General features: G+C 41.7%; 1 protein-coding gene across 1 annotated transcript; it reads right to left on the bottom strand.

Annotated features, from left to right (window-relative positions):
• Nucleotides 1-3,189: 3,189 nt before the first annotated feature.
• On the bottom strand, nt 3,190-20,724 carry LOC134741965 (sin3 histone deacetylase corepressor complex component SDS3). Its single transcript, XM_063674864.1, has 7 exons — nt 20,374-20,724; nt 19,977-20,040; nt 18,076-18,213; nt 16,223-16,400; nt 15,617-15,821; nt 7,706-7,869; nt 3,190-5,582 (listed from the first exon to the last, which is right to left on the bottom strand). Exons 1-7 carry the CDS (start codon nt 20,534-20,536, stop codon nt 5,487-5,489), a joined length of 1,008 nt encoding a protein of 335 aa, XP_063530934.1. The 5' UTR covers nt 20,537-20,724; the 3' UTR covers nt 3,190-5,486.
• Between the last annotated feature and the right edge of the window lie 350 nt (nt 20,725-21,074).

The raw sequence follows: 21,074 nt of genomic DNA, 5'->3' as shown, positions 1-21,074 counted from the left end.
GCTCCAATATTACAGGGTTCTATGTTAAATTTTCAAGATAGTTTAAATTCGACTTAATGTCACTATGATAAAGTTCAAATTTCTGTTCGATAAAAGTGAAACATAGAAACCTGTAAAATTGGGACAGCGATATGCTAACATCGCCCACACTGTTAACTGACAGTTTTTAAACCTTACTACAAAAGACATAAGGTCCATCGATGGACAGTTAAGAGTGTTGCTGTTTGTACAGTCGCCATCAGATATATCGGAGCGGCCATGGTGCTCACAAATATCTGAACACGCCTCTATTGTCAAAGCGTTAGAGTGCGTGTATATATATTTTTGAGCACCTCGGCCGCTCCGATATATCTAATGGAAAGTACATTCCGGCACTAGTTATTCGCCGTGACGATCTTTTATTTTAAAGTGGGACGACACTAGAATGTGCACATCAAATTTTGTAGAATAGTAGGCTAGTGGGTGAAATTTTTATACCCAGTTATGGGAAAATTTAAAGCAATTATAGACCGCGAGCCAGGCGCAAATTTCGTCAGTCATCCTACCGGGCCCGCCTGCCCGCATCCCGGGCGAAAACTCGTATAGCGGTTAACGGCTATGTATGATGAACCCTCGTGAACGTCAGCTGCCGCTCCTTTGGTGGGTTGACGAATGTGGAAGAGTGATAACTCTTGCACATTCGAGCGATAAAGAGACAGATAACTAAATTTCGATTTTCGCATTTCCCGGTAGGCCTCTAAGGTAAACACCACCACCTTGATGCATCATTGTCATATTTAATTATCTGTGAAAACTTGTCAAAAAACAGAAGGCACAGTGGTTTACGATAGGCGCTAGTGCTAAGCTGCACTGGCGGCAGAACATTACAGTAGTACCCCCTATTTAGGAGGGAATTAAATCTTATCGGGTCAGAGGTGTAGGGTTAGAGCCGGCGTAGTTTTATCGCGTATATCTTTACTCGAAAATAGTTGTATTGTATAACAATTTGACCCTGTATAAGTTTCTCTTCCGTAAGCGAAATACAAATGAAACAACAAACCATTTATAATACATATATTTAATTAAGTTTCTTGTTCTTAAATTTATCTACACCATAGAAACATCTGCACATATTTACATCTCACTCCATACAAACTAACAATTCATGCCCAAACAAAACAAAACACCACCAGACTAGATTCTTGACGTGATAAGGAAAAGAATATTAAGGAGATAGTGGAGGACACCTCCATATGAACGTAGTCCCCATTTTCCTCTCTGGGTACATTATGTAAAATATTTTTACAGAATTTATTGTGTATTAACCATAGATATGCCCTGATTTTTTGATTAAGTACCTATTACAAGAATCAAAAATTAAGAAGTTGCTATTAGGTACAACGCATGACTAAATAGATAAGATAGGTAAATATTGTATATATACAACTAACACTGTGTTAATGTGATATAAAAGTATGTATTAACCTTAGTTATATAAGTTAATCAGTAAATTTACTAACGTTGAAAATGAGTGCATCATTTCGCCGTTAAACGCAAGTTTGGCGAACCCAGTACGTTTGAAATGTACCATACTTTTTTGAAAAAAAAAAGCGAATAATAAGTTTTATAAAAAAAATTAAAAGCTAAGCGCCGCTTGCACCATCCCACTAACCCGGGGTTAATCAGTTACATTTGGAGTTACCATGGTTACCAATACAATTTGACACCGGGTTAACGGTTTAACCGATTAACCCCGGGTTAGTGGGATCGTGCAAGTGCCGCTAAGTCTCCTAACTCTTGTAGTAATTAAAAAAAAATCCAATAAAATCAAATGAAAGATTTTTCGTATAAAGATACCAGCAACTTTCGTCCTTATGGTAAGCGATAATGTGGTACATTTTGATTGATTCACATATGCGAGTTAAACCGTAACGTAAAACTAGAGTGAAAGCCGTAAAAACATCGTTAAAGTATGACTCGAGACAATTCAAATTCGACCAAATTTTAATAATTATCGTTACAGACGTGATCTGCGTCATAGTTATGAACAGAGACTACAAACACTTGACATCTCTCTTGAATCTACATCACAAAATTGACTCGCCAAGCCTACTATCCCTAGTTACGTTCAATACTCCTCGATTTAGATCCCGTGCTCCTAAGACTTTCGCCCTTCAGGTCTACAGAAATAATACCTCTTTTTACAATCCAATCGTCAGAATGTGTCGCCAGCATAATGAATTGGTATTTAAACACAAAGATATTGACATTCTCGACTCACGGCAGGCAGTATTTAGGAGGCAGGTTCTTAGGGTTCTCGGCCATCATCACACTTCTCAATAATAGTACGCAATTTGACATGTAATTATTAAGTATTTGCGAAATGTTGTAATTTGTAATTTAGTATAATTTTGAGTAGTTTTAGGATACTTTTTTTATAGTTTTAGGATAGTTTTTGCTCCTTAAATTTCTTTCTTGCTGTGCATGCTTGCTTTGGATGGCATTCTTATGCAATACCTACCACTCATGTACTCTTTGTAACTATGTTGAATGTTGTCTGTTTAGTGTGCCTTTTAAATAAAATAAGCACTTTGACATTCATGGTGGCGCTGCCTCACTCTGTCGTTGCTTGTTTTGGGCACGAAACTACTGAACAGTTCATGTACAACAATTGATCCTTATATTACATTGGACATGTACAACTATTTACAACAATACTGCATTCATGATTTATGGAACTATTATCAAATGTGGTATTTTCTATAAAAAGGGACCTTATTGTCGATGGCGCTTACGCCATTCTGAACGGCTCCAATATAAATACAATGCCGCGCGACGCTGTGCGGCGTAAGCGCCATCGACAATAAGGTCCCTTTTCATAGAAAATGCCCCAAATAGTGAGAATGACTGTTCGATGGTTTGAAAAATTATAGGAACCTTGTGATGATTAAAACAATTTTTTATCAATCAGACGTTTAAAGCGGGTTTTTACCTTGTGACGTTCACTCGTTTCACTTTTAGTTTACAATTGCCCGATATCTTGACGTCTATACACGTCGCAGCGTTGACTCGACTTCCTTTGACGTGATAAGACGTTTTTGGCGTGTCGTTTTCAATCAAACATTGTAGCTTGCTATTGGACGCTCTGACAGGTTATTCGTATAAAGATAGAATCCAATTTCGTCCAATTTCGTTCAATTTTCGTCGTCGTTTCGGTAAGCGACAATGTGGTACCTTTTGCCGGAACACGTCACAAAATGTTTAATTTAAAGAATAAGGTCCATAATTTGTAACAAGCCTAAACAGATCATTCGCACGATAATTCTCTGTCATATTGCATTTCATTTGCCATTTGAATCGACGTCATTAAGCAGAATTTAAAAAAAGTACTGACATTATTCTCATTTTCAATATTTGGGGCATTTTCTATGAAAAGGGACCTTATTGTCGATGGCGCTTACGCCGCACAGCGTCGCGCGGCATTGTATTTATATCGGAGCATCGTTTATAATGGCGTAAGCGCCATCGACAATAAGGTCCCTTTTTATAGAAAATACCACATTTATCTGTTCTCAAAAACTTTTGTATATCATGACTTCGAATCAAATTCAAATATTCTCCCCCTTTTGGTTAAGGAAATGTATGAAGTTACTTATATAGTGGATTCAATTACATGATTAATTTAGATTCTTGTATAAATGCATATTTATATAAAAAATATCATCATCATGTCTTATTAGTATAATAGGTAATTGTAAAAGTTGTAAACAATCAAATTTTATTATAAATATTTGAGATCAAAACAAAAATTGATTAGAAAGAGTGGTTAGAAATATCGGAGCCAGGGATGTTGCGAATATTCGCATCCGCATCCGCAACCGCGGAACTTCCGCATTATTTTCAACATCCGCATCCGCATAAAATCGATGCGGAGCTTAATGCGGATGCGGATGTGGAACAGGTAGGTACAGGAACGTCCTAGCGGCGGCGTAAGTGATAGGTAATTTCGTCATTAGCCAATAGGAATCTTTCTTCACTTTAGCCTATGACGGACAGCGACAAGAAGTGAAAAGTTTGATTTATTTGGACTTTAGTATAGTAATGCGATTGTGGGGCACCTATATTCTTGTTCAAATACTGTTTCGTTTTTTTTATTTATTAAATATACTAAAGTGTAATATTTGACGTTTTTTATGTGTCTAATCTCGACATCCGCATCCGCATCCGCGGATGTGAGCCTTTAAAAATCCGCATCCGCGGATGTCAAAAAATCGGCATCCGCAACATCCGTGATCGGAGCGGCCAACGTATTCACAAATATCTGAACAAAACCTCTGACGACGATGTGAAAGTGAACGTACGTTCAGATATTTTTGAGGACCTCGGCCGCTACGATATATTTGATAGCGACTGTACTACGTCACCTAGTTTTGATGTTTACGCTCCTACGATATTTGGAACCACTTTCGTCTAAGGCGGTTATCACACTGGCGCCGCATACGAAAACTGCAGTGTGATTACAGCCTTAGTCCTTTGTCTATGACTGTACTATAGTATTTTGCACATAGCTTGGGTACGCTGACAGCTGTCATATCAACTGTGTTTTAAGGCTTTAAGGTATTATACGAAGATGACAGCTATCACTGTACCCAAGCTACTTGAAAAATACTATTCCCGACAAGAACAAGGTATTTTGAAACATCTATTCACTTCATACATTTTCCAACATAACAAATACAAACTCTTAACAAATAGTTTTTGATGGTAGAAGAGGTACAAAGTATAAAAAAACATGCGCCATGAGTAACACTATATTAACTTCAAATTCCAATGACGATTTTTTCTTTCACTTTTACACCTCTTCTACCATTAACAACTCTTTGCCCTTAAGCTACCAGATCATCAATAAACTTAACGTGGCAAGTGGTCTTAAAATCGACTGTTATAATCACCTCCTGCTCATACTTGGGGCGTGCGAGCGAGAGGAAACTAGCCTCTACCCGACCTCTAATCTCAATTAACAAGTGTTACAACCTCAGTATAATTCCTCCCGATTTTGTCCATATAAACCGCAGAATAGGATCTAAGTTGCCATTTTTCAATAAAATGCAACTTTTTTTAATTCCACGTCGGTGGCAAACAAGCATACGGCTCGCCTGATGATAAGCGGTCACCTAAGCCTATGATTTCTTATATACATGTTTGTATAATATGATTTTCTGCTGAAATAACCTTCGTGCATAGACTAAACGTCTAAAAACGTCCAAAGACTTTTCTTACATGCACGTGCGCGTTGTAATGTATGAATAAGTATAACGGACGACAAACATCTGCGTGACGTCTGCGTACAAGTGTGACATCGCTTAAGAGGTCTCTTGTATTACAACGCGTACACGTCTCCGGTGTGTCACCTTGGGACCAATCTTACGGGAGGAATAATTTTAAAGTACTTGTCAATGGACCGGCGAGTTAGGACCGAACCACACTAGCGTCCGTCACTGTCGCACTTATGACGCGCGCCGTTTTATCGTCACTTTCCCCCGCGCGAGCTGCGACACGTATATCCTAATACGCTCTAGATTCGTCGTCTTCTTCACCCATATCTGGAAAGGATAGCAGATTTTAATAACAAGTAAATAAGTTTTTGGCAAAAAAAAAAAACATTTTGGTACAAGCTTTTATCGCTTACCTACTTTTCTTTCCACAGGTAACTAATACTTATCGAGACAATTTTAACAACCCCAAACACAATTAGTTTGCGTTGTTTTATCATAGGCCAGGATTACACTTGTAAGTTTTACTTAAGTAAGTAGGAACAAAGCTATTTGCTAGAATGAGATAACGATATTCATATCTCATTTTGTAGTATAGCTGTGTCCCTACTTACGTAAGTAAAACTTACAAGTGTAATCCTGGCCATAGAGTTCCCATGGCCACCACCTCCTGTCTCCATCATCAGATCAGCTCCATATCATCATAATATTGCATTGTCATCCGATTTACATATGTATGCAAAATTTCATACATAAATAAATAAAATAAATGTTATAAATAGGGATTTAGCGAGAATGAAATCATCGATTATATGATTCATGCTAAGTAGGTATACTCTAGTGGAAAATAACCCACTCATATCCTAGTCCCACGCATATTAATATTACTATACAGCCAGCAAAACGAGCAAAATGTATACCTTAAGAGGGAGTATAACTCAAAACTGTACTTTATACACGTTATATCAAGGGCAAATGCCATGAAAAATATACACGGAAACTAGACTATAATTGCAAGGACAAACTTCAACCAAAACCTTAAAAGTTTCAAAGTTAGCTCGATAGAAAAAAAGAAAACCGGCCAAGTGCGAGTAGGACTCGCGCACCGAGGGTTCCGTACTTTTTAGTATTTGTTGTTATAGCGGCAACAGAAATACATCATCTGTGAAAAATTCAACTGTCTAGCTATCACGGTTCATGAGATACAGCCTGGTGACAGACAGACAGACGGATAGACGGACAGTGGAGTCTTAGTAATAGGGTCCCGTTTTTACCGTTTGGGTATGGAACCCAAGTTAAGAAAACATGTCTAATTTTGAAATAAAACTATGAAAACGGATTATATCGCGTATATTGAATTTATAATACATCCCGACGTTTCGAACTCTTTACAGCGTTCGTGGTCAACGGGTGACTGAGGAAAAATTACAAAATGCAAAAATACCCACATACTAAAATAATGAACAATCATAGACTACAAACTTTAAGGCTGGTTGTACATGCAAAATCGGTTCATAAGGCTAGTTATACACTATAATTATTTTTCAAGTAAAGATATATATATATACGCGATAAAAATAAACTATGCCGGCTCCAACCCTACACCACGGAACCGAGAAAATTTAATTCCCTCCTAAATTGTAGGAGGGTATCCCAATATGGGACCGGCAACAAAAAAGATTTTGAAAAGATGTGTCCCGCCGAGTTTTGTTGCCGGTCCCATATTGGGATACCCTCCTACAATTTAGGAGGGAATTAAATCTTCTCGGGTCCGTGGTGTAGGGTTGGAGCCGGCATAGTTTATTTTTATCGCGTATATATATATATCTTTACTTGAAAAATAATTATAGTGTATAACTAGCCTTATGAACCGATTTTGCATGTACAACCAGCCTTAAAGTTTGTAGTCTATGATTGTTCATTATTTTAGTATGTGGGTATTTTTGCATTTTGTAATTTTTCCTCAGTCACCCGTTGACCACGAACGCTGTAAAGAGTTCGAAACGTCGGGATGTATTATAAATTCAATATACGCGATATAATCCGTTTTCATAGTTTTATTTCATGAGTAACTATCGCGGTAACCGAAGACAATATTATGTCTAATTTTCATCAACTCACGAAAACATGTTCCACCGCCGCTCGAATAACAACTTACTTACCGCCTCGCCTGGTCGGTGATGGCGTGTTAGTGGCGTGAACCAATCTTGCAGTGGGCGAAAACCACATCGGCGAGGCCCTTTTCAATGTGTTTTCCCAAGGTAAAGGCATAAAAAGGTTGACTTTGCGAGACCCCCTTAAGTGCGAGGCCGTGGGCCCCATTCGCCCACGCCTAGCTGCGCCACTGACGTGTATGTGTCCGGGGACGGCGTATCCCGGCCTCCACGCACACGCTCTGAACCACCGCTCGAACAACAGCTTGCCTCGTGTCTCGTTATACTATAGTTACTCACCGCCTCGTCGGTGATAGCGTGTATGTGTCCGGGGAAGCGCGGCATATCCCGCCCTTCCACGTACACGCTCTGCCCGCGGTGGAACCACCGCCGCTCGAACAACAGCTTGCCGTCCTCCACTCGAGTGTCGTGCGAGTCGTTATTCTCTCGAACTGGAGATTCGCCTGAAAAGAAAATATTATTATTTTCTTGTGTGTTGTAAATATTCGCGACAAAGACGTCAACTGACGCGCGAGACTACAACCCAATATTATTCTGTGCATTCTGGGAAAGTTCACTATGACGCACCGCGCAAAATATCAAAAAAATTATTTATACATGGATAAATGTTTTTTTTTCATTTGCATTGCATTAAATATTTTTATATTATTTTGACCCATGATCTTTTACTGATATGCGTTAAAATTGTTTAATAACAAACGAAACCGTCATCTATTCGAGAGTAGGCCAAAGGTAGTGGCGCCATCTGATCGAGAATAAAATTTTCTCGATTTTCGAGGCACGTTTTTTTCCTTAAACTGTATCCTGTATCTCTTACGGAGTTATATCTATCTTTGCATTTACTGACTAAGCTAAATAAGTAGGTAAGGTTTTAGGTAGATTTTTGGGTAAGGGGAGTAGGTAGGTTAGATAGGTATACTGTTAGCGCCCCCGCTACACCACGCGCGTGCGCCGTAACGCTCGAGCGTGGAGAGGAGGCTCGTGCTGTACGATACAACCCAAACGGGCAGACACTTGCGGGTAGACGTCGGATACCATAAATGAATTCAGCACCCACGATTTATACAAAAACGTTACCAAACCCGGCCTAGCAGCTTCACTGATGTAGATAATCAAGATAAAAATGAGAGCCCTAAATAAACCTTCAAGAGCGGATATCTCATAAACTATACAAGATATCAAAAAACTTGACCTAATAAAACTTGTAACATGTATATCGCTCATCATTTCATGTCGCTCAGACGCATAGTTTCCGAGATATAATCGAAAAACCGAAAAATTGAACCTTTAATCCCCCTCCCCCCCCCCCCAGCACCAGGGTTACGGTCGGGGACTTTTGATATGTTCATCTCCTAACTTTGTTGAGAGACAAAGCTACGAAGTCAAAAATCGTGTTTCTAGCATTTCCCTCTATACCTTCTTATTGCTTGGCCTACAGGCCCAAGTTGTAACAAATGTTACGCAAGTAGAGACCAGATTAAATACTTTATCCATTATTTTGATAGTGGTAGCAGGCTTGATAGCCACCTTTTGTTTGTAATAAGAAGATTTTGCATTAGAAAAACCAGAAGCTGGTTACGCAAGGAAGTCGGTGCCGCCAGTCTGTCAACACCAGTGGTCCGGGTTCAGACCCTACCACCCCAAGCGGTCCAGCCGACAACAGTTTGTTAAAGTGCTTTCTTTTCTTGTGCAAGTGACCTTAGGATAACTTGTGAATGGATGTAAGTTAATAACTGCAACTTTGTTTTTCAAATGTTTTTATTGTATTTTTGAATACCTGTGTACTTAACAAAAAAATTCCTTACAGCCATAAATATTGTTAACAACATTTTAGTCAAAACAACAGTGTAACATTTCGTCAGCATGAATTCCTAGTATCGCCGGCCGGTCGCCGCGAAGTGCAGAGTGTGCAGATATAGAGTTACAGCTAGGTTTAAATTAACACGTCCATCGGTAGCGGAGCGATACCAAGCTATTCATGCTGGTTGAATATATGATTTTGTTTCATGAAATTTTTGGTAATCCAAAAATTGGAGGGGGGGGCCTCTGTAGGGACACATTGTAACAAGAATGCTGACAACGCATGCTAGATGCGAGCCGCGAGGCGCGGGCCTCGCTAGTTGTCCCCCGCCTTGCGACTTGCCCGGTAGTTCCTAACGTGTAAACGTACTTGTAGATTATTTCACTATAATTGACCTTTGATGTTAACTCTAATTAAAATTATATGTATAGAAATAGTTTATTCGTGGCACATTATAACACAAGAAGAACCAAAAGCAAACTTACACATAACATTACAACGCATATTTAACATTACATTGCATATATGTGATTGTAATGGCAATTAGCCGCTTTCAGTGTTTAGCAGTAACGATTTGGTTTACTGCGACATAAACGCATATTGCTTGTGTCAGCGACAATCTACGTGTATAAAAGGTTAGGTATTATGAACAAACCGAGATTACTATACAAGACTTCATACGTGTTATTACTGCACTAAGAACTGAAGAAGGATCTACCAAGCCACCCTGCCAAGCGACCCCGAGAAGACACGACAATCATCACCACGACATGGAGCTCACGATCATAACCGACGGTATGGAAGTCACGCTAGCGGGACCATTCCACGTGGTCCAGGGCCTGCAAGTGACCATCACTTCATCAGGGCAGCAAACGGTTCGAGTCGTAACAGACACGACTCCAGCAGTAGCCACGGCAATATTACCGCCGAGAAACAACCCGGCAGAGCAACCACGAGCGCAGTCAAAGGACGAGGAGCGACCCCAGCCCCCGCCAACAGACGACCAAGCACAGGACCAGCACGCGGGATCCAGTTGCAGCTGCGGCACCTCGCCGCTAAGGACGGCACACCGACCAGCCAGACCAGTAATGCACGTCCGACCCACGCCGCAACCAGCAGCACAACCGCCAGCAACGCCAGCGTCCCCGGCAGCGCCATCGAACCGCCGTACCCGCCGCTACGCCATCCGAGGAGGTACCCGCCCGTAACGCCCCCGGACCCGGCCGCGGACCAGCCACGACCATCAAGAGGCCGTGGATGGAGAGGACGTCAGGTCACAATGTTATCATTTTTTTTTGTACCCCTTCTAAATTCGTAACATTTCAATTAATTTTCTTCAAAGATTGTCGCTAGCCGTAGAAAAATCACTCGATACTAATTACCTATTTAAACCCATAGCATTCATACAGTCAATTCCGAAAATCATATCTAATATATATATATCTTTTTTCGTAGAATTATGTCGTAATGGGGACATTTGACCCAGGTGCTATTCGTGACGGTTATTTTATTTAATGTGCAAATTAAATAAATATTATAATGTTTTGTCGCATACAGCAGAAGTTTAATTCCACGTTTCGTTTAAATTTTGAAAGTTAATAAATTTCGATATTGTTGAGTTAGTCGCTTTATCGCTTTCTTGGATAATGGTAGATGTGGTTTCCACTTCAGTTTACTATTTTGCATTTTAGTTAGGTACTTTAGTTTATCGGTAGGTCTTTATAAAGTAATTTTTTTAAGGACTGCACTGTTCATTTGTACATTTTGCACTTTTGGCTAAATATAGTACAGACAGGGTAATAGGCGTTTTTTGCAACGCAGATATGATGTTCTTCTCTGTGTTATTTATTAGAAAACCCAGGCTTATGACCATTTCCAGTCCGCCATCGTCTATCATCAGTTTCTTAGAATTGTTTTAACACCCTTTGAACAGGTCTTACTAACTACATAGGTTAACTTCATTGCTAGGTTTTCGTGGAAATGCCTCGATTTTGTGTTTGTACAAAAAATTTTGATGTAGTCTTTTCTGTGATGGCGATATCTTCGAAAGGGATTTCTTTTTATTAAGAATAATAAAACAGGTATTTTTTTTACATTATAACAGTCTCCTTAAGCCTTTTGGTCAGAAGTCTGATATGCAACCTGTGCGAATACGAACGTAATTCTTTTCTGGAACAAGCTTTATTTATGATTTTGATAATAATTACGCTAGGATCGCGCCATAAGGTTTCGCTAGTGTAATTAGGTAACTAAATGTACCATTTTCAACCAAAAGGGTAGTTATTGTCGGTAGTCAGTAAGGCGCTATTTCCATATAGCTTCACTTCGAAATCAACCTTATCGACGAGCGACAATGTGGTACCTTTTGGTTGAAAACGTCACAAATATTCACTTGTATGAAATAAATTGTTTGCAAAACGAACCTGTTCACAACAGCGATTTAGTTTAGATTTAAGATTAAGTATAGTATTTCAATATGCTCGTAGTTGTGATTGATTGAGTATACTTACAAGATTTAAATAAATAAATAAATATTATAGGACATTCTTACACAGATTGACTAAGTCCCACGGTAAGCCCAAGGAGGCTTGTGTTATGGGTACTCAGGCAACGATATATATAATATATAAATACTTAAATACATAGAAAACACCCATGACTCAGGAACAAATATCTGTGCTCATCACACAAATAAATGCCCTTACCGGGATTCGAACCCAGGACCATTGGCTTCACAGGCAGGGTCACTACCCACTAGGCCAGACCGGTCGTAATATGAGTTTGTGTTTTTTTTATCATTATGAAAGTATTTGTTGTTATTAAATAATTACATGTACGATTAAATAAGAATTGCATTTTAATTTAACTCATAATTTCTTATTATGTCCCGGCATGAACTCTCCTACCTAATGATTAGGTCCTTATCATTCAACCGCACTGCGATAACAATGAAATAAAACTATGAAAACAGATTATATTGAAATTTCCCGTTCACCATGAACGCTGTAAAGGATTCGAAACGTCGGGATGTATAAATTCAATATACGCGATATAATCCATTTTCATAGTTTTATTTCACGAGTGACTATCACAGTAACCGAAGGCAATATTATGATAACAATGCATTTAAACTACTTACACTGGTACTTATTGGGTTCCTCTATACAGATACATATTTGCCGGTCGGAAAGGGTGTAACTATGCTGTAGACGGCAGAACCTGAAAAAGAAACTTAAAACTAATACTTACCTATACCAATATATACCTTTTTTACTTACCTATTCTGTATGATGTACTTCTTATATAAATAAATCTATACTTACGTATTGAATGGTGAGCGCGAGCGACCTGTAATACTACACAGGTATATACATACCTAGATGCATAGATGCATACGTACCTGTGTCGAACCCAAATCAATTAGCCTCATGCATGAAGTTTATATTTGAACGAAATATGTTTTATTCGGATGTTTGTTACCGTTATATCATGTTACAAATGCATTTCCGTTTTTAAATTACCATTTAATTACTTAAAATTATAAATAAAAAGTACAAAAATTTGCCCGCGAAAAGCTAGTGAGCGAAACGCTCGAAACGCCACGTGACGTCACGCGTTCGACAGATTAGTGTCATTAGTAGCAAACGTCAGTTGGACCGCCCAACGTGTGACGTCATTACGCTCTGTCGAATTCGCGCCAAAAATTATAAGCGTTTCAACCGCTCAAAAATTTTCACCGTTTTAAACATTTTTTAATAAAATAATGTTAAAGTTTACAAAAGTATTTTTATCATTTCCGGTGTTCCAACGATATAAATTATAAATCCAAAAATCAAAATAAATTCATGCATGGAGCTAATTTGCTAACTGACCAAGTCTACTGTCACATATAGACGCTGATTACGCTGTCCCTCGCGGCCGCTCTTTTATTTCGTATACTTGTTTTTCTCCTGCTACATTTCTTCCCTGCACTCCCTCTTTCACCGTCTACCATGGACATAGTATAGTAGTTATAGACATCAAAGATAGATATAACTCCGTTATAGATGGATACAGTCTAAGGAAAAAACTTGCCTCGAAAATCAAGAATATTTGATTCTCGTTCAGAGGACGCTACTAGCTTTGACCTACTGTCGTATAGATGGCGTTGACGGTTTCGTTTGTTATTTAACAATTTTAACGCATATCAGTGAAAGGACATGGGTCAAAATCATAAAAATAATTAATGCAAAAAAAAAAAAATCATTTATCCATATTTAAATACATTTTATCGTATTTTTATAAATCTTCATTTTTAGTTTTAAAGTGTGTCGATAGATGGCAGTGAATTTATTGGGGTTACAAAATTTACTATGACAGTACCGCTCTAGTATAAGTTACTCTATGCTTGTAGTCTACAGGCCGCGTAACCAACTTGCCAATCGCTTACGCTCCGTAGCGATCGAAACGCAACTGTCACTGTCGCACTAATTTGGAAGAGTGATAGAGAGACACAAAGCGTTTCGTTGTCGAAGCGATAGCTATTGTGTATATGCAAGAGGCAATAGTGGTATCAAGGTGATCCACAACCATAGACATAGTATATACAAGTAGTTATAGATGCGCCACCGAGCGACCGGGGGTAAGAGAAAGACTTATTCATATAAAATTTGGACAGCATAGGATTTTTTCTCTTTCACTCTTATAAATTTCGGTATTTCGCCATCGCCTCCTACCTATGATGCCACCCGGTCGGTGATAAGGACAAAGCATGGCACTATTTTCTCTTTCCTCTTATAGGAATTGCAATAAATCTATCTTTCTCTATCAAAGAGTGTCAGGCTCTTGCCCTCAACTATATACGCGAGCATATAAGGATGAGAGCGCGATGCACTCTTACTATCTCTGTCTCACTCTAACTGTATGCGCTCAGCTGCTCTCGTTACTCACAGCTGGAGTTGACGTGCTTCCTCGGCTGGCTGTGCCTGGGCGGCGCGGGGGGCGGGGAGTGTCGCGTGACGGCGCGCAGGTCGGCGTCGATGTCGCTATCTCTGTCTAACTCTAACTGTATGCGCTCAGCTGCTCTCGTTACTCACAGCTGGAGTTGACGTGCTTCCTCGGCTGGCTGTGCCTGGGCGGCGCGGGGGGCGGCGAGTGTCGCGTGATGGCGCGCAGGTCGGCGTCGATGTCGCTATCTCTGTCTAACTCTAACTGTATGCGCTCAACAGCTCTCGTTACTCACAGCTGGAGTTGACGTGCTTCCTCGGCTGGCTGTGCCTGGGCGGCGCAGGGGGCGGGGAGTGTCGCGCGATGGCGCGCAGGTCGGCATCGATGTCGCTATCTCTGTCTAACTCTAACTGTATGCGCTCAACAGCTCTCGTTACTCACAGCTGGAGTTGACGTGCTTCCTCGGCTGGCTGTGCCTGGGCGGCGCGGGGGGCGGGGAGTGTCGCGCGATGGCGCGCAGGTCGGCGTCGATGTCGCTATCTCTGTCTAACTCTAACTGTATGCGCTCAACAGCTCTCGTTACTCACAGCTGGAGTTGACGTGCTTCCTCGGCTGGCTGTGCCTGGGCGGCGCGGGGGGCGGGGAGTGTCGCGCGATGGCGCGCAGGTCGGCGTCGATGTCGCTATCTCTGTCTAACTCTAACTGTATGCGCTCAACAGCTCTCGTTACTCACAGCTGGAGTTGACGTGCTTCCTCGGCTGGCTGTGCCTGGGCGGCGCGGGGGGCGGGGAGTGTCGCGCGATGGCGCGCAGGTCGGCGTCGATGTCGCTATCTCTGTCTAACTCTAACTGTATGCGCTCAACAGCTCTCGTTACTCACAGCTGGAGTTGACGTGCTTCCTCGGCTGGCTGTGCCTGGGCGGCGCGGGGGGCGGGGAGTGTCGCGCGATGGCGCGCAGGTCGGCGTCGATGTCGCTATCTCTGTCTAACTCTAACTGTATGCGCTCAACAGCTCTCGTTACTCACAGCTGGAGTTGACGTGCTTCCTCGGCTGGCTGTGCCTGGGCGGCGCGGGGGGCGGGGAGTGTCGCGCGATGGCGCGCAGGTCGGCGTCGATGTCGCTATCTCTGTCTAACTCTAACTGTATGCGCTCAACAGCTCTCGTTACTCACAGCTGGAGTTGACGTGCTTCCTCGGCTGGCTGTGCCTGGGCGGCGCGGGGGGCGGGGAGTGTCGCGCGATGGCGCGCAGGTCGGCGTCGATGTCGCTATCTCTGTCTAACTCTAACTGTATGCGCTCAACAGCTCTCGTTACTCACAGCTGGAGTTGACGTGCTTCCTCGGCTGGCTGTGCCTGGGCGGCGCGGGGGGCGGGGAGTGTCGCGCGATGGCGCGCAGGTCGGCGTCGATGTCGCTATCTCTGTCTAACTCTAACTGTATGCGCTCAACAGCTCTCGTTACTCACAGCTGGAGTTGACGTGCTTCCTCGGCTGGCTGTGCCTGGGCGGCGCGGGGGGCGGGGAGTGTCGCGCGATGGCGCGCAGGTCGGCGTCGATGTCGCGCGCCTCGAGCTGGAAGGTGAGCGTGGTTGTGGGCTTGCGCCGTTTCTCTGGCGCCGGCGCCGGCTCGTTGGCCCGCCGTCGGAGGATCCGTTTCATTACTGGTTTCACCTGTAAATTATAAAATAAATAAATAAAACCCTCCTGATCATCATCTTCCTCGCGTTGCCACAGCTTTTTGCCACGATTCATGGAAGCCTGGGGTCCACTTGGCAAGTTATCCCAAGACTTCGTGTAGGCACTAGTTTTTACGAAAGCCATCTGACCTTCCAATCTAGAAGTTTCCTCGCGATGTTTTTCCTTCAGCGAAAAGCGACCACGACATGTTCTATGATATATTGCACCTAAATGAAATGTAGGATTACTAAGTTATTTAAGAAAAATGGCGAAAATTTAAAAAAAAAAACAGAAAACCCTATAAGAAAAAAAAATTTAAAAAAATCTGTGATTACCCTTAGGGTTATTTAATTTGCAATGATTTTACGAAAAATAAAATAAAAAATGCTACATACCTCTGTAGAGTCCCCATTCAGCTCCATACTGTGTCTCTCGGTCTCTATCATTTTCCGCTTGTCCTCGAAGTCGTTGAGCAAGTTCTCTCGTAACTCTATCTTCTTCTCTTCAAACTCTTTTGCGGCTGCCTTCTTCTCCGCTATGTATTCTCTTTCTACTACATCGTATACGTGGTCTCTGGAAGTTAACATAGCCATATTAGAAATTTATTTGTGTCCGATCGAATTTACGGTTTAGGCACAGAATAAATAATAGTACTTAGGTACAGAAGATTCACTCTCTAATTAAACGCGTCTATTACGACAGATATGATGGCGCAAGCGCAAGCAGGCGTCCTTTCCGTAGCGGTGCGCGGTGACTACTATGGCTAGACACCAAAACTGCTGTGGGCCGCATGTACTTATAGCGACGCGACGAAATCGTGGAGTGAGCCACGCCTGGTTTAAGCAGGTTTCGCCATAAAAATCATGTTTCGGCTGAAGGTTCGGTTGCCGATATAATAATAAATAAAATAAAATAAAATAAAAATAAAATAAAATAAAAATAAAAATAAAAAGCCTTTTTATTCCATAACTACTTTTATTATTATTGATTATTTGGTGATCTTTGGATGGCAAGGTTATGTACCAGTGCCCTTCTCTCCCAATGCATGAGGAGTTTACCAACCCGCCTATGGCGAGACTAAAGTCCCGTCGCCCGGCATACACAGCCGCTGCAACACTCACACAAAGTTCCTTCGACGTACAGCAGCACTGGAAACAAGAATGGATGAAGCAAGCTGACGGTACCCCGGCCGCGAATATAGATCCGACTATCATGAGCAAGGGGACCGACCTTCCTAGGAAACTATGGTGTCGCTTAAACCGCCTAAGAACCGGGCACGGGCGATGCAACTTCTTCCGGCATAAGTGGGGCTGGAGTGACTCTGCGCTGTGCGATTGCGGCATCGAGGACCAGACCATGGAGCACATCATCCAGCGGTGCCCACTCCGCGCATACTCGGGTGGCCCGGATGACCTATTAGACTTGACGGCCGATGCTGTGCAGTGGTTGCAAAACTTGGATGTTGCCTTATAAAATAATATACTGTACATAATTTTTGCCTATGTGACTATATCGCCATACGATTAAATAAATAGTGCCCTGTTTATCAAAAGCTTGTAGCTTGTAATACAAGTGTAAGTCCCTTTCTAACAAACATACATACATATAATCACGCCTATTTCCCGGAGGGGTAGGCAGATACCACGGATTTACACTTGCTATGATCCTGACATACCTCTTTCGCTTCCTTCACTTTCATAACATTCCTCATACACGCTCGCCGGTTTAGGGTGCTCTTGACCTGGCCTTTCTTCAGGATTTCCCCGATCTGATCAGAGAAAGTCCGCCGAGGTCTGCCCCTTCCAACTCCCGTTTCTACCTCTCCCTTATACACTCTCTTGGTTAGCCTTCTTTCACTCATTCTTTCCACGTGTCCAAACCATCTCAACATACCTTTCTCAATTTTTGTCACTACATCTTCGCTCAGTCCACACTTTTCCCTTATCACACTGTTCCTAATTCTATCTTGTAATCTCACACCACACACACTTCTCAAACTTTCTAACAAAAGCTGTCAAAAAGGGACTTCCACTTGTATCTCTTCCACTAGCCCAGCCAGGCTAGCACCATGCTGAGTCGGGACCATTTTGTGGCTTATATTATTTATGTTGTGTTTCCTATGTACGTGTTTTCCTCTTTTTTGCCACGAATAAACGCTATCTATCTATCTATTACAAGTTACAAGCTTTTGATCCATAAGGATCACCAAGTTGAGTATGGCTGCTATAGTAATACAATATAGCCTTACTTGTATATCTTGTTGAGCCTGAGTCTCTCATGCAGCTGGTGTTCTAATCTCTTGACGCGGCGCGTGTACTCCGGATGAACACCATCTTCAAGCTGTTGTAACTGCTTCTTTAGGCTCGCTAACTTGTCCTGATACATTCTAGAACAATAGAGATGTGTTGAATATTATTATACAGGTGGATTTTCTTATTGGGTAACAAAATACAATTATACGAAGAACCCCATGAAGGACTCAACCCAAGGGAGCTGAGAATCTTCACGGATGGATCAAAGACAAGGTCAGGCACTGGCGCTGGGGCATTCTCAGAGAACCTAAACATACACATCTCGACACCACTTGGTACACATAACACAGTCTTCCAGGCAGAATGTATGGGCATCATAGTGGCAGCACACGCAATCGTCTCAAGGAAAGTACTGGACTACCCCATCCGCATACTCTCCGATAGTCGGTCAGTACTACAAGACCTGCAAAGTTATACTTTGACCTCAGGGCTAATCTACGAATGCCACAAAGCTCTGTCAGAGGTATGTACCACCAATAGCGTAACTCTGCAGTGGATTAAAGGACACAGCAACTCGCGAGGTAACGATGCAGCCGACATATTAGCAAGAGGAGGCTCGGAACTGAAGGTGGCAGGACCGGAGCCAATCCTACCTCTGCCATATGCCTGGCTCCGGAACATGCTGCAACACAACACCAAGGTAAAATACCAACAGTACTGGACTAACCTAGGTACTTGCAGACAGGCGAAGGAAGCCCTCCCGACGATCAACCCAGGTCTGTCACGGAGATAGTGACATTTCTAATAATATTGCATGCGCTAGGTAACCAAAATCATTGTACGTCGCAAGACATATTACAGAGAACAAATTGTTTATAACACCTGTATTCATTACCTGTAATGCACAATTGATGAATAAATGATTCTAAATGATGAACAAAGGAGGCTGCGACTGCTGAAGAGGCCACAGCTCCGGCTACTAATTGGAGCCATAACTGGCCACGCCCCACTAAACAAGCACTTACTAACCATGCGTGTTACAGATAGCCCCCTCTGCAGGGCATGCATGGAGGCAGAAGAGACAGCCACCCACGTCATCCTCGTATGTCCAGGGGTGGCAGAATACCGGGCACAATACCTCGGTTCGCCGGGGTCTCTCCCAGAAGTCGTCGGCAACATCAAGGGTCTGCTAGGCTTCCTGGAAGAGTTGGGTTGGCAAGAGTAGTGCCGTCAACCCATCACGCAAAATAGGTGCAATATATGACGTCGAGTTGCGGAAACCAAGCCCGCGAAAACCTATAACCTTCTTATTGGGTATGTGAGGGCAGCTACCAGATCCCGTGCGCGCGAAACGGTCTGTGAAGACCTTCCATCGTTTTCAAATTAATTATATATAAATGTTATTTGTAAGTCACTTGCCTACTGAAATAATTTTGATGAAATTTTGTATGTAAATAGTTTAAGCCCTAAAAATTAATACAGGCTACATTTTTTGATATTCATTTCATAGGGATCATGCAAAAATGTGCCGTTCTCAATCAAAAGGGTACTTATTGTCGGTTGTCAATAAGGCGCTATTTCCATATAGCTTCAATTGAAAATCAACCTTATTGACAAGCGACAATGTGGTAACTTTTGGTTGAAAATGTCACAAATATTAATGAATAAATTGAATAATATATATTAATTTGCAAACATATACATAACCTTGCTGTTCAAGCATGTATTTACAAATTTACAATGATATAGTGATAAGGCAGACGTGTAGATAAAACATTGCAAGTTGTTGATAAAAATAAACTACTAGCATAGTCACCTATATTGGCTATATTCCTATGTGATGCAATGAGATTTCCAATTAGTTTTTTTTTTTGTAATATTGTGAAAAATAACTTACTGTTCTTTATGCTCCAGAGGCTCGTCATTGTTGGGTATGTCTGTCTCACTAGCTTCCTCAGTATCTGCAATACAATAATAATCAAAATTAACAACAAAAACAACATAATGCCAGTCATATTGAGGCACCAGCTTGTTGACCACATTAGCGCCACCACACCAAGGTGAAAGTGACATCTTTACAACTACGTTACGTCACGAAACGCTCCTACCTCAAATACGCGGGAACACTAACCTAATATACTATCGTAATGAACCTAACCTAATTACATTTACGTAACTTCTGTTTATAAACAACGTGCACACTCTTGTCACGGCCGCGAGTCGCTAATCCAGATAAAATAGACGTAAAATGACGCCAAAATCACCTGATGACATTGATCGTAAACAAACTGTACCTTCGTCACTATCGTCCACTGGTGGCGGTGGTATTGCATCCTCCTGCTCCCTGTATTCATCCAGGTCGTCGTACCCGTCGTCTTCGAAGTCGTACTCATCGCCCGGGCCCGAATAAGGTGATCCTTGGTAAGACATAGTCGAGGCGACGCGTAGAAGTTGCATACAGATTGACTGCGAGCACCCTCTCAGAAGCAAACTCTGGACACGCGAACGTAAGATAACAACCCTTGCAACAAGTTACAGGTGCCACTTATGTCACTCATATAAAGAAATTACACTAAAAACCACTACGACGAAACAACGAAATCGGAGCAAATTTAACTGGTTTTACGTCAAACTCGACATCGACAAAAGCATCTTTCGAAATAAGTCGACTAATTTACATTGACGTATAGATCTGCTCAGTAAAATGCGCTAGTGTATAGTAATAACCTATATACATATACACGAAAGGGATCGCTATATAACCTTGACAACGAATGATCTACTTAATTTTGTAGGGTTATGTCAAAGACAATTACACAGTTTTTTTTTTTTAAGGAACGATTAATCGAAAGTCTAATCGATTCCTGCCAGCGATTCGACATCTTCAGAATAGAAAGGATTTAAACGAAGTATAAAGTTTTAAACTCAGAAATACCTTTGTTTTTTACTTTCATTTTTTTTTATATGATGAAACCGTTACTTTATATTAAATCAC

Source organism: Cydia strobilella, chromosome 6 (genome assembly GCF_947568885.1).
Source record: "Cydia strobilella chromosome 6, ilCydStro3.1, whole genome shotgun sequence".
Lineage (NCBI taxonomy): Eukaryota > Metazoa > Arthropoda > Insecta > Lepidoptera > Tortricidae > Cydia > Cydia strobilella.
Note: the sequence above shows the minus strand (reverse complement) of the source record. Positions and strands in the feature narration are given on the sequence as shown.